The following is a 13,267-nucleotide window of genomic DNA, read 5'->3' as shown; positions in this document are numbered from 1 at the left end:
ATCCTAAACGCTGCAGCCAGAATCACTCTACTCTTTCCTAAATCTGTCTCAGCGTCTCCCCTGCTGAAATCACTCACCTGGCTTCCTATCAAATCTTGCCCTCAATTATCCTCCTCATTTTCAAAGCTTTACACTCTTCTGCTCCTCCTTACATCTCAGCCCTAATTTTTCGCTATGCACCATCCCGACTCTTGCGTTCTGCTCACGGATGTCTCTACCCCCTTTGTATCTAAAGCCCTCTCCCGCCTTAAACTTTTCTCACTGACTGCCCCGCACCTCTCGAATGCCCTTCCCCTCAATACCTGACTAGCACCCTCTCTATCCACCTTTAAGAACCACCTTAAGACACAGTTGCTTGAAGAAGCATATGAGTAGCACCGTGGCTAATACTATACACGATACATAAAGCTTGGCCCCCTGCAGGCGCACTTACCTGAATGCCCTCCTATTGTCTTTGTATGTTCTCCCCACTTATTAAATTGTAAGCTCTTCGGAGCAGGGACTCCTCTTCTACAATGTTACTTTTATGTCTGAAGCACTTATTCCCTTGATCTGTTATTTGTATTATTTGTTATTTATATGATTGTCACGTGTATTACTACTGTGAAGTGCTATGTACACTAATGGCGCTATGTACATAAAGACATGCATACTTACATACAATGTTGGCATTACATTTTTTTTCTCTTAAGTATCTGGTCATTTTTCAAAAGTGTCTAAGCGTTACACAGTACAGCACTCTAGCTGTAACTGTGCAATATTTGGCCATTTCATAGCTCTGGTTTGTCTAGTAGAGAATATATTGGTTTAGTATTATTCTTATCTAGAGCTGCATGATTCAGATGTGGCCAGAAGAGGGCGTAGTGAAGTGTATCTAATGCTCAGGACTGTTGGGTGGGTATGGGTGTGGTAGGAGAGGGCGAGCTGATGAAAGTCAGAGAGGAAAGCATATGAAGCTGTACTGTATGCGCACGGTCAACATCTTTGTGAATCAACAATCGTTTGTGTCTGTATACCTGCTATTATGTCACTCCCAGGCCCCAGGCAATGTGAATAAATTACACTCGTCCTCTTCTTATTGGCTGCCAGGAATTATCACCTGACTCAAACAGAGAAGAGCAGGTTCTGAGTCCAACATACAGACAATCCCTCATTCACTCCCTGTTGCACTGCTGCCACCCCCTCCACCCCCCTTAGACAACTTCAGAGACAACTCTAAATCGTGTGTGCAGTTTTAGGTTCCCATACAGGTGGCATTACGTGCTCGGCATGGAATGTGACTCTCCAACACTCAGCTCTGCTTGGCAACAGCGCTGTTTACTGTGTACACAGACAAATCTTAGATCTGTGCATTCATCCTAATTCTGGCGTATTGAAAAAGCTTGCAGGAGAAAGCAAGTTCCTGTGTGTGATCTCGACATTCACAGCAAAGAGATCAAGGCATTGATGAATGCCCTCTCCTTCTGGAACAGCAGCCAGGTTTGATAACAAATGAATCCATTAAATAATAATATACATGGCTACTGTCCCACACCCATGATCTCTCCTACCAACTGTTATGACCAAGCAATGCCATCTCTTGCACTTATTCCCTCACCTGCTGTCTCTGTAAGGCCCCGGACATGGTAAAAAATACCGCGCTGAGCCGTGCTGACGCTCATGCTCTCCCGTGCTTTTTTGTGTCCTGGCATGAGCGTCAGCGAGCGTGTTTGAGAGGCGCGTGGGAGGCGGGGCGGGGGGCTAAGCGGGGCTAGCACATCACGGCGCCGACGTCACTGAGTGCCATTGGCTTTTGCTGGTCACGTGACCGGTCCTCCGCTTCCCTCAGTGCGAAAACTAAAATCAATCTGTTGCCTGCAATTCCGCACGCCTCAGCACGCCTGCGGAAGCGCCTGCTAAAGCCACACACATACCAGATGCAGGAGGTAAGTGTGCTGGCTCAGCGCGTTTTTTTTTTTACCATGTCCGAGGCCTAAGTCTCCCAACACACCACTTCGATTTTAAGATATCCGCACAGGGATTTACTTTCCTATTGTCTAATTTTATTTGTGGCACTTATTGTATTATAAATCCCTGTACGATATTGTCTCTTTCGTAAAGCCCTGAGTACACTGTGGACGCTATATATAAATAAAAATTGTGTGTTCGTCAGTCCGTGTGTCCGTGCTCTTTTTACACAGTATAGCGCCATCCATGTACATAGTGCTTCACACCAGTAATATACGTGACATAATAATATAACACATTGTGGGAATAAGCACTCCAGACATGATAGTAACAATAGGAAAGGGAGTCCCTGCCCCCAAGAGCTTACACTCTAGAGACAGTGGTAGGGTGTTTTGGTAAGGATGTCTGCAAGGATTAGATTAGCTACATGTGTGAGCAGCTTAAAAGTAGGATGGGACAGTGATTCTACCCATCAGCTGGTTTAGCTCACACTCCTAGAGCTGTGGCCTAGAACAGTGGTGCGCAAACTTGGGGGCCTCGAGATTAACTGCGGGGTTCAAGAGAGGCCCCACGCGCTTCCCGAAGGCACTTAAGCTGGGGATGCGGCGAAGGCCTCTGTAAACCTTACTTAGGCTGCGTCCCCGCTAGCGCTGAGCTCGCTGAGCTGACGGTCCTTGGCGAGGTGACTTGCATATATATATATATATATATATATATATATATATATATATATATATATATATATATATATATATATGCAAGTCCCTGCTCATGCGATACGCGCCCGCGTATGTGCGGGCATACGCTCACCGGCGCTCGGCTCTTAGGTAAACAAATTTTTTCAACTTTCTTGCGCGCTCAGCTTCCCTTGCAGCGTCCCCCCCGCTCGTCCCCTGCTCGCGAGCGCTTGCGAAAATTTAAAGGACACCCGGCACTCATGTTTGGAGAGCTCTCCAAGCATAAGTGCGCTCAGCGCCAGCGGGGACAAAGCCTTACCGTGGTCCAGTCGGCATCTAGGGACATGTCGCCATGGCAACGCGCCGTCAAATGACACTGCGGGGTCATGTGACGTTGCTTTGCTATGGCAACGTGACGTCATGATGCCCAGACGCCGGGAACCATGGAGCAGGGAGGGGGGCGCGCGGAGAGACGGACAGCCGGCAGGGGGGAGCATGGGAAAAAGACTGTGCTCCCCTGGCCTAGAAAAGCAGTGGTTGTGGGTTCTAGTCCTGTTGGGTCTGACACCATTCCAGTCATTAGTTCGTGCCCTTAGGTTTATTATCAAGTCTATATAGTTGGTATGGAAATCTTTTTAGGAAGAGTGGGATGGGACTCATTTAAATATACTTTGCATAGACATTAGCATATCTCCCAGCCGGGTACCTCAGGTGTGTTCCTTTTTCAGCACAGGCATGTCTCCCTAATTTATTTGGAGGGATGTTTGAGGGGATATATATACAACTGATGGTTGCTAATAAAAATTGAAAGGTCTCTCTCGCTCTATCCCTATTGAATATTTAAGAAAAGACTGTTTTTTATTTAAGAAGATTATCATGGAAAAACTATGGAATTTCTGTAATTGTCATTGGGGTTTACCAACTTTCTCTCCACTGTAGATATTGTATCCTTAAAATAACTTTAATATCAAAGCACTATCAATATCTATAATACTCCCTAACAGCTGAGGGGGGTTAAGGGTTGAGCAGGTATTGGAGTTATCATATCTTCCCGTACTCTGACAGGACACCTGTTAGTTTGGGGACCCTTATAATCCCGCAAAAGATCACATAAATCACCCAAATATTCAATATCCATGTGTGGCATCCAAGTTCATCCAGGGGACGGGGGTTACCCCCCCCCCCCATGTAAATACCCAGATGGTGAGAGCAACTACTATAATAACAGTTCCCAAACATACCAGGGATTAGGCTTTCTAAAACGTTCAATTTAACCTGCAAGTTTTGTACAATACTGTATAATGGAGATTCACAAAAAAGGCAAATTAAATACGTAGCAGATCTTCCACAGACTCCTATTGAGATTTCCCGAGTGCCCTGGTCTGAAGTCTTTACTTGGGCCCCGGGTTGTTGACTGGGAGGAGTGGGGCCACGGGTGCTTGGGATGAGGGTGAGCTCTGCAGAGAAGGGATATGGCTGTCAAACAAAGTCAGGTCACATACAAGACGGCTTGCCAGGCACTCCTCTGCTGCCGCGACCGTACTCTATCTGCTCCGGTTTGCAGCCAGCCATGCAAAATATATTCCATTACTGTATACACCATAATGTTGGAAATCTGCAAATTAGAAGTTGCCACATTTTTAGTAAATGCACTAGGCTTGGGATAGACGTATGAATTTCGAGCAGGACAAAAAAAAAGATACCCTTTTAGCTGTGTGCACACAAGTATTTTATATCTAAACCAAATGAAAAATATATTAATGTGGAGTGCCTCAAATAGAGATTAATTGAAAGAATAGCTTTTAATAAACAATATGTAATATATTAAGAGTTAGTGGTATACTTTTATCAAAACTCAATTTAAAATCAGGTAGGGGGTAGGAAAGAGAGGTTAGTGATTATGGCTATAATACTGTATATTGAATCTAAAGACAGCTTTAACGCTTGAACTAGAGACAGCTAGTTAGAATGATCTAAGACACTCCTAAGAATTCTAGATGCTGCTATAAGAATACATTTCTAAGAAACCTTATGTAGTGATGGAAACTCGAGCTGTAGCAGCCATAATCACTACCCTCTCTCCCCTACCCCCTACCTAATTTTAAAGTGAGTTTTGATAAATGTATACCACTGTAACTGTAAATATTTTAGATTTTTCTTATCAAAGCATATACTTTAATTTAATTCATATCTATTTGAGGCACTCCACATTAATATATTTTTAATTTTGTTTAGATCTAAAATATCTGTGTGCACACAGCTAAAAGGTTATCTCTTTTTGTCCTCCTTGATATTCATGCTTTATTATATCCTTAGTACAAGTCTATAGCTATATAGAGAGATATATCTTTGAGCAGTTACACCTCTAGTACTTGTATTGGTATGTACAGTATGTAGGGTATAACATCACTTACTTTCCAACATACTGTTAACAACACAAAAAAAGTTGTGTGTGCTGTGCACGCGCATAGTAAGTGAAACTTCTTTGACTTTTGTCACAGAAATTGTATTTGTGTTGGTGATGTTTTAATTAAAAATCAAAATACAATTTCATTGACAAAACGCAAATAAATTTGACATAGAATGCGCATGCTCGGCACACATCCCCTGTATTAGCTATTTGCACTAAGTGTGAATTCCTTGTGTGTGTGTGTGTGTGTGTGTGACTGAGAGTGTGACTGAGAGTGTGACTGAGTGTGCATGACTGAGCGTGTGCGTGACTGAGGGTGTGCGTGACTGAGGGTGTGCGTGACTGAGCGTGCGCGTGACTGAGCGTGCACGTGACTGTGCGTGTGACTGTGCGTGAGTGTGCACCTGACTGGTGACTGTGAGTGTGCGTGTGACTGTGCGCGTGCGTGTGACTGTGCGCGTGCGTGTGACTGCGCGTGCGTGTGACTGAGTGTGCGCGTGACTGAGTGTGCGCGTGACTGTGAGTGTGCGTGTGACTGTGAGTGTGCGCATGACTGAGTGTGCGCGTGACTGTGTGCACGTGAGTGTGTGCGCGTGACTGGTGAGTGTGACTGTGCGTGTGACTGAGTGTGCGCGTGACTATGAGTGTGCGCATGACAGTCTGTGTGTGACAGTGTGTGTCTGAGTGCGCATGTGTGTGACACAGGAGGTGAGTACGAGTATATATGAATGACGGATGGCAACGCTGGGCCCCTCCACCTTGATCGGGTGCTCGGTGTAGCAGGAAGAGCCCTCCCTGTAGTCCTCCTGTGAAGTTGTCCTGGGATGACTCGGGCCCCCCCACTTCCCCAGGGTGGGGCGGCTCCTCGTCTTCCTCCTCGGCCCCCCTCAGCTGCTAGGTCTCCTCCGCCTGCTCACCTCCCCTGCACGGGGGTCCAGGGGGAGAAGCAGGATCCCGGGACTCGGGTCGGGCAGGATCCCTGCACGTCCGCCTCCCCCCAGATATCCAGCAGGGTCTCCATGTCCGACAGACATCCTGCCGGGCAGGGGGTCGGTGACCGGCCCGGAGATGAGCTACAAGCAGGCATGTGGCGTCCTTGAGTGTCGCCATGACTACCGCATGCGCGGCATGTCAGCGGGCGCGGGGAACAGCGCATGCGCGGCATGGCAGCGGACATGTGGCATCCGTCAGTGGTGCCATCACAACTGCGCATGCGCGGCATGGCAGCGGGGAACGGCGGCTGCTAGGAGCGGCGCGGCGGCCGGCCGTGTGAGGAGAGCGGCGCCCGTTAGTCAGCGGGACACAGCGGGACATCGGAGGTAGAGAAGAGGGAGGAGAGAGGCTGAGCAGCGGCTCATCCTCTCAGCCGGAGTACTTGCGGGGCTTCTGCCATATTACTACACCCGCAGCACCGGAAGCTCTGCGGCAGCCATCTTGCTATACCCATGACAGTGGACGTGTGGGGGTAAACGGCGGCCGTTAGGAGCGGCGCCGGCGGTTATCGCCGCCGCCGCATGTCACAGCGGTTGTGTGGGCGGCATGTCACAGCGGGTGTGTGTGTTGGGGAGCGGCGGCTGTTAGGAGCAGCGCCGGCGGTTATTGCCGCCGCCGCCGCATGTCACAGTAGACGCGGGGGGAGGGGGGAGCCGTGACGTCACTTCCGTTTCACATTTCGCCCCCAACTCTCCCGTTTTACCCCATCAGAATAGGTGCCACTAAAGAAGTTTCACTTCAAAAAGGTGCATTACATACCTGACTGCTAATTCCAGATCAACAGTGTAATAATGAACCAATCCTGATTTCAGATGAATGTAAAAACGTGACACTGAACAAACTTTTTTTTAAAGTTTTTTTTAACCTATTTTTATTGAATATATTGATTAAGTGGAGTATGCCTGTTGCATAATAAAAATGTCATAAATCTAATCAAAAAACAAGTTTATTAATAAAATATATGAAAGAAGCATTACAAAATGGAACAAATGGATATCTTATAAGCCATACCCAAATGAATTAGCTTATCCTTAAAATAGATGTCTCCTATTGGGACCCTTCTGTTTAACATGGTGCATCTGCCTTCATTGCTAGCTCTATAGATTGATTAATACGTATTTGAGGAATGCTTATTTGCAAATACCTTGGTAAATGGATGCTTATTGCTTCGTGCCAGAAAAAAAAGTAAATAAATAATGCATATGTTTAAGGCCAATAATAAAATGATACCAGCGACAAAGTTAACGTAAAACTGTACCAGATCTATCAAAGAAAATGTGTGGGGTTTTCTTGCATGGGTTTCTTGATAAATGTGGTGCTAGTTTTCACATGGAGTTTGTGAAGGTTCACTACTTGGTTACAATACAAAAAAGTCTGTGCTTCAAACGTTCATTACACATGAAATACTCGGTGCAGAGGTGTAAGAAGAAAGCTGATAAAACCTTAAAGGAAGATACACTGTATGCGGGGAGTGAGAGACAAAATGACACAATAATAATTGCTTATATTCAGTTACATAAAGCATTTTGCAATTGTTCGTGTTCAGTCCATGGGGGCGAAGAACAGCCCAAGTTTACAGGGCAATAAGTTGTCTCGGTAATAATTAAGGTTAATCAGTTAAGTGATTAGATCTGAGTCAAAAGTAGATCTCAGTCAAATATATGTATTTCTTTTTTTAAGTTGCCAATGTCCGTTTTTGAGACTCAAAAAAAATGTGCATCGTGCTGACAGAAACTGCAGGAGTATATCGCACTCCACTTCTAGGTAAAATAAAAAGGTGCATTTGTACACACAGTTTTTTAACAAGAAATTAGTTCTCTGTCTTTTTCGGATACATAACTGGTATCACAACATAACCTGTGTCATCGCCAGGATTTGTGGTTTTTAATGTTATATATAATGTATAAGTATTTATCTTCTTGAGCCCACCAGGGAGTTATTGCTTGGGTTAGGAAATACACTCCTTTCTTTCCTTGATGCCCTGAGCCATCAATTGTACTGGCTTCATCTTTCACTTCAATATTAATTCCACTTACCTATTATTATATTGCTTTTATGGTTTTGTAAGCCACAGTTTGTTTAGAGCGCACCATTTCTTTATGTTGGGTTAAGAAATGTTACAATGGAAGGCTGTTGTGTCTGAAATTATAAAGCTCTTCTTGATTGTAACACAAATGTGATACTTTAATAACTGGTATGTATGGTTTCTAGTAGTGATGTGAATATAGTCACACGTGTGCTGCAGGATCATGTCGGGATATATTTAGTCAACAGTGCTACTCTATAAGACACTTTCCAGCATGACCCAGTAAATCTGGCCCACTACAGCCCATTCAAGTGAATGCGCTGTAAGGTCACGTCCAGCACAGAAGGTTTATTATGAAGTAACACTTCTTAGTAAATTTGGCCCACAATGCTTTGTAAGATGCTATTTTAATGGAATGTGCCACCTTTTATTTATTTATTGTGGTGTAAAGCAGCAGGTTGTTCCCAGTTGTCATAACTTTTTTTTTTCTTAAATTTTGAAATGTCAGGAATAATGATAGAAGCCAGACATAGGCTGTGGAAGGGTCACCATCATAACAATTCTGCTTAATACTCTAAGGTTTTGCTCAGTAGACTCTTACAGCTGCTTCTTCTCCGAGATGTGCAGGATCCTTGACAAACCTAGTCCATTAACATCTACAAAGGAGAAGATGAGATTGAGTGAGAGGGATGAAGAGAGTCATTGAAAAGTGATAAGATGATGTAGGCTAGGGCAAGGGTGCGCAAACTGGGGGGGGGGCAAGATTTTGTTGAGGGGCGCAGCGTTTACAGAGGCCCCGCTCTCTTCCCTACAACATTTACACTGGCGACACACTTTATTCGAGCTCGGCTAGTCCCACGAATTCGGGTATACCCGGGTGTATTGAGGTTTGTGACTGTTTTCTGCCCGAGTGCATTGGGTTATTTTCCAGGCAGGGATTGAAGCATTTTATTCCCACTGGCTGCAATACTGCACAGTATATATATATATACTGCATTACAATTCATGAATTTATGCCATCTGGTAGACACGCGAAGCATTGCAGCCTATTAAATCCTAATCATTATCATTTAACAGATCAGCCGCCCGTCAGCCAGGCATGAACCCAGGCTGGGAAGGCAAACGCAACGGGGCTTGTCAGAGGTGAGGAGCGGCGCATTCCAGGTATCTGCCAGGTACATACGGGGTATTTGCTCGAATAAAGTGTGTCGGTGCAGTAAATGAAATGCCGGGGGAGGCGCAAGGCCACTGTAACTTCCTTTTACCTGCTCTCAGCCGGCTCTTGGCGACGCGACATGAAGTTGTGACGTCATATGACACCACTGATGTTATAGGGCACAAGCTAAGGTAAACATAAGATAAAGGAACTCACCATTACCGCACTGGATATTTACGAAAGGGGGTGGAGCTCGTAGCCTGAGAAATAGAGATGGATTTGTCAGGAAACCATGACCTTTCCTTAATCAATATGAACTCTTTGCTTTCATATCTTAATAATAATAATAATACCCCCCCCCCCTTTTATAGCACTGACCATGTACGCAGCGCTGTACATATTCTACAGACACAAGTCATCCCTGCTTCGTAGAGTTTACAATCTAATTTTGATGCCAGAGGCACAGGAAGGTAAAGTGACTTGTCTAATGTCACAATTTTATTCACTCCTCATTTAATCTTGCTGGTGACTTCCTATTATTATCTTTTATTTAAGTGGTGCCAACATATTACGCAGTATAGTACAATAAAGGCCTCAGTACAATAACAACCCATAAAATACATACAATTTAAATCATAGTTAAACACTAGGCAGTGAGGTCCCTTTTCAAAGAAGCCCATTGTGACGGGAGGGGGTAACCAGGCTCACTAATAAAGGTCAAGCCCGTTTTGGTTACCCCTGATCCGTGTATAAGGGTCCAAGAGAGTCAGCACTTGGGCCTAGTAACATTGTACCATGCCAATGTACTGTATGGAATGTATTAAAAGTATTTGTTGTGTTTTTCCCTTTCCGGGCATGCAATCAAGCAGGGATTGCTAGGGTATGAGTTCCAAGGTTTTTTTTTTTGCAGAGGAACCATTGACAGAATATGCCTAGGAGGTTGGGGTCCAGAGTTGCCAGTTCCCCTAAAAATGTATCCAGGAATAATGCCTGATTTCCAGATACATGTTGGCACATTATCCTGGCAATATCTCCCCTTGAAAACGCAAGCGCGACTCACCACTAGGGTACCCTGCTTCAGGACAGCCCAGAAAGGAGAATGAGGCACTGGGATAAAACATGTATTCCTGTGGCTGAGGGAATCCCTAGGTTAAGGGGGGTACCCCAGCTAGTGCCAAGTTGACTCACAACCAGTATAGGGTTTGTGGGTGCCCCAACTGTAAGTAAGGTAGAGGGGGGACTCTGAGAGTCCAAGGGAAAGTTTGTGGGGAATAAGGCAGATAGAAATAAACCTACAATATTTTTCCTTTTCTGTCCCCTGTCCCCCAAGACTCAGAAGTGTAGTAAAATATACTTTAATAATTTTATGTACTTTTTCGGAACCGATGTCCAAACAGGCTGCCCGAGCTAACCCGTAGGCGCTGGTAAGTCTGCTGGACCTCGGAGTTCAAAGCAGTCAGAGGTGTGAATAGCATTTGGTCAGCGGGAAAAGGCGGAGTACCAGGTCCGGAGATCAATGGGAGTCCTCCGGGATGCCACTTGTTCTGCCAGACTTGGTGGAGCCTGCCTAACAGTTGGCATTGAGATAGCCAGAGAGAGGGGTGGTAGGCTTGCGCATGTCTCTTGGCTATTTCGGATTTCCGCTGACCCGGCTTTTCTAGCCAGCTTGGCTCTCATTGGTTGCTTGGGAAAGTTCCCACGTGTTGATTTGCTGCTCAGTTTTGTGAATGAAGCTGAGCATACTATAAGAATCGATGAGACAATCAAATTCGTAGTCTCTGGTACTAAGAGCACAGGTGGGCTCTCCAAAGTTGCTTCTGTGTGAATAGCAGAGCAACCGGCTTTGATTTTGAGCCTGAAAAGCCTGCCCGCCAGAGTCTATGTCCCGACTTTTGCGCCCAAGTTCTCCAAAACGATCAAATCGGACGCAGCTGGAATTTTATGCCGATTTGAGTTCCAGGAGATTTGGACTGATTCGCGGTCAGGAGGGACCAAGTTCTCCGAAGAGAACGTAGCGGTGGCGTATGGAACTTTATACCGATTTGGGTTCCAGGAGATTCTAGGCTAAGTCCTGGTCAGGGTAAAACTCTCCCATAGAGTTTCCTGCACCTAGGAAATCTAGTTTTCGACCCCAGTGCCAAGTAAGTGTGTCTTTTTGTCTGTATTTTGTGTATCATTATGTGTAAGTGAAATTATGCCAAATACATTACAATTTATTTAAATACCTTGTTTTGCTCAATGAAAGATCCGTCATCTTTCTGTTCTTATTATCTGCCCCGTTTCTTATATGCCTTTTGCATACTTTTAATAAATGCCATCCTCTTACCTGCTCTCCTCTCCCTCCAGCAGTTTATTGTAGGTGACAATCTCAATGTCCAATGCCAGCTTCACATTCATCAGCTTCTGGTATTCACGAAGCTGCCGAGCAATGTCCTGCTTTGCGTTCTGCAGAGCATCCTGAACCTCCATAAGCTTTGCATTGGCATCTTTGAAATTAACATCACTGCCCGTCTTTGCAAGTGACACTTCTTGCTCCAGGTGTACGCACTTCTCCCCCATAAAAAAAATGGAACCATAGATCAGGAGAATGTTTGATGGGTTGGACAATATTGGGGTGTGTTTAATAAAATGAACATGAATAATTTGTATATTGGGCTATCAACATGCATGTGGATATAGAGAGAGATTATGTATGGAAATGTATGCATTTTAAATATTCTTTCATGCGTTCTTATGGTGGCAGTTTGTATTGGGAATTTAGCAAATAAATTGTGTGGTATGCAGGTAATGGTGTCTATTAGATAGGTCAATATATTTTATTGGGGCATGAGTATAAATTGAAGATATAGTGAAGGATCGTGTGTGTTAGGGGTCTGGCAGTATTTGTATGTTTGAGATTTTACCATTATTTGTAGGAAGTAGCTGCATACCTACTGTACAGTTTATGGTTCTGGCAGTGTCCGGAGGAAGTCTGTCAATGTAAATGTACTGGAGGGTTATATGTATTTTGGATGATGTCTAGCAATGTTGCACTGTAGTTTTGAGTTCTGTCAGTGTGCTAGTATTTAGTTGTGGTAGTGTAGAGGGGGTCTTGGATACTGTTTATATTAGAGAATAACAATAGGTCTCTAGTAGTATGAATATTTTGGATTGTTAAGATGGGTGGTTATTGTAACGTATGTGTATTGGGAGTAGCAGTATCGGTAGATGTGTGTGACGAGGGTATTTCAATGTGCATGTGTTAGAAAGTGGCAGTCTATGTAGCTGTGTATTGGGAAGTATCAGTATTGCTATGTTGGGGATTTTAAATACTATTTTGGGAGTAGTGTAGTCAGGCCAGTAGTTTTTTCAGCACATTTTTAAAGGGGAGTGCCATTGAAGACAGATTTGGAGTATTAGAATGTGTATGGTTTAGAAAGTGACAGTTAAGATAGGTTACAATATTACATAATGGCTGCATTGGGGAGTGGCAGTGGAACTAGATTGGGGTACTGTAGTATGTGTGCATTGGGTAGCAGCCATGGGGTTAGGCTGGGGGTTTCGCAATGTGTTTGTATTAGGGAGTGTCAGTATAGCTATATTGGGAGTTTGGCAGTGTGTTTATTGGAATTATTAAAAAAGTAGCCGTGTTTAGAAAGATAACAGTTTAAGTGTTTTGGTGGTCTGGAAGGTTTCTACTGGAACGGGTGCAGTGATTATATGTGGATATGGAGGTTTCATCTCTAAGCAGGAACCTTATCCTTAACCACACTTACCTCGGTCTTAATGCCTAGGACTTCTGACCTCAGCCGCTGGACCTTGTTGTTAAGATTGGTGATCTGACTGCGGCTGCTCTCCAGTTCCACCTGACAGCGCCCGGCCCTGAGTGCTCCGTGCTCCAACTATAGTCAGAACACAATGTGAGTTACCAGCACCTTCCAGCGGATTACCTGCACTCTACAGATCTCCGTACATGTCTGTATCACTGTCATGCTGCTGGTCAGTACATAGCAATGTAAAATCAACATGGTTATCTTATCTATTTTCTGATCTCAGTCAGAATCATGATATATCATGGG

At 44.6% G+C, this 13,267-nt stretch overlaps 1 protein-coding gene across 2 annotated transcripts in view; it reads right to left on the bottom strand.

Moving 5' to 3' along the window:
• Window positions 1-6,955: 6,955 nt before the first annotated feature.
• The window catches only part of LOC142490092 (keratin, type II cytoskeletal 80-like), a 31,842-nt gene continuing 25,530 nt past the window's right edge, over window positions 6,956-13,267 (bottom strand). For both annotated transcript variants that reach the window (XM_075591888.1, XM_075591887.1), the window contains 4 exons: window positions 12,965-13,090; window positions 11,536-11,756; window positions 9,426-9,469; window positions 6,956-8,709 (listed from right to left, as the gene is read on the bottom strand). In XM_075591888.1, coding sequence (XP_075448003.1) covers window positions 8,651-8,709; window positions 9,426-9,469; window positions 11,536-11,756; window positions 12,965-13,090 — 450 coding nt within the window. In that variant the 3' untranslated portion in view covers window positions 6,956-8,650. The remainder of the gene's footprint in view (window positions 8,710-9,425; window positions 9,470-11,535; window positions 11,757-12,964; window positions 13,091-13,267) is intronic.

The sequence above is a fragment of the Ascaphus truei genome, chromosome 3 (assembly GCF_040206685.1).
Source record: "Ascaphus truei isolate aAscTru1 chromosome 3, aAscTru1.hap1, whole genome shotgun sequence".
NCBI lineage: Eukaryota > Metazoa > Chordata > Amphibia > Anura > Ascaphidae > Ascaphus > Ascaphus truei.
Note: the sequence above shows the minus strand (reverse complement) of the source record. Positions and strands in the feature narration are given on the sequence as shown.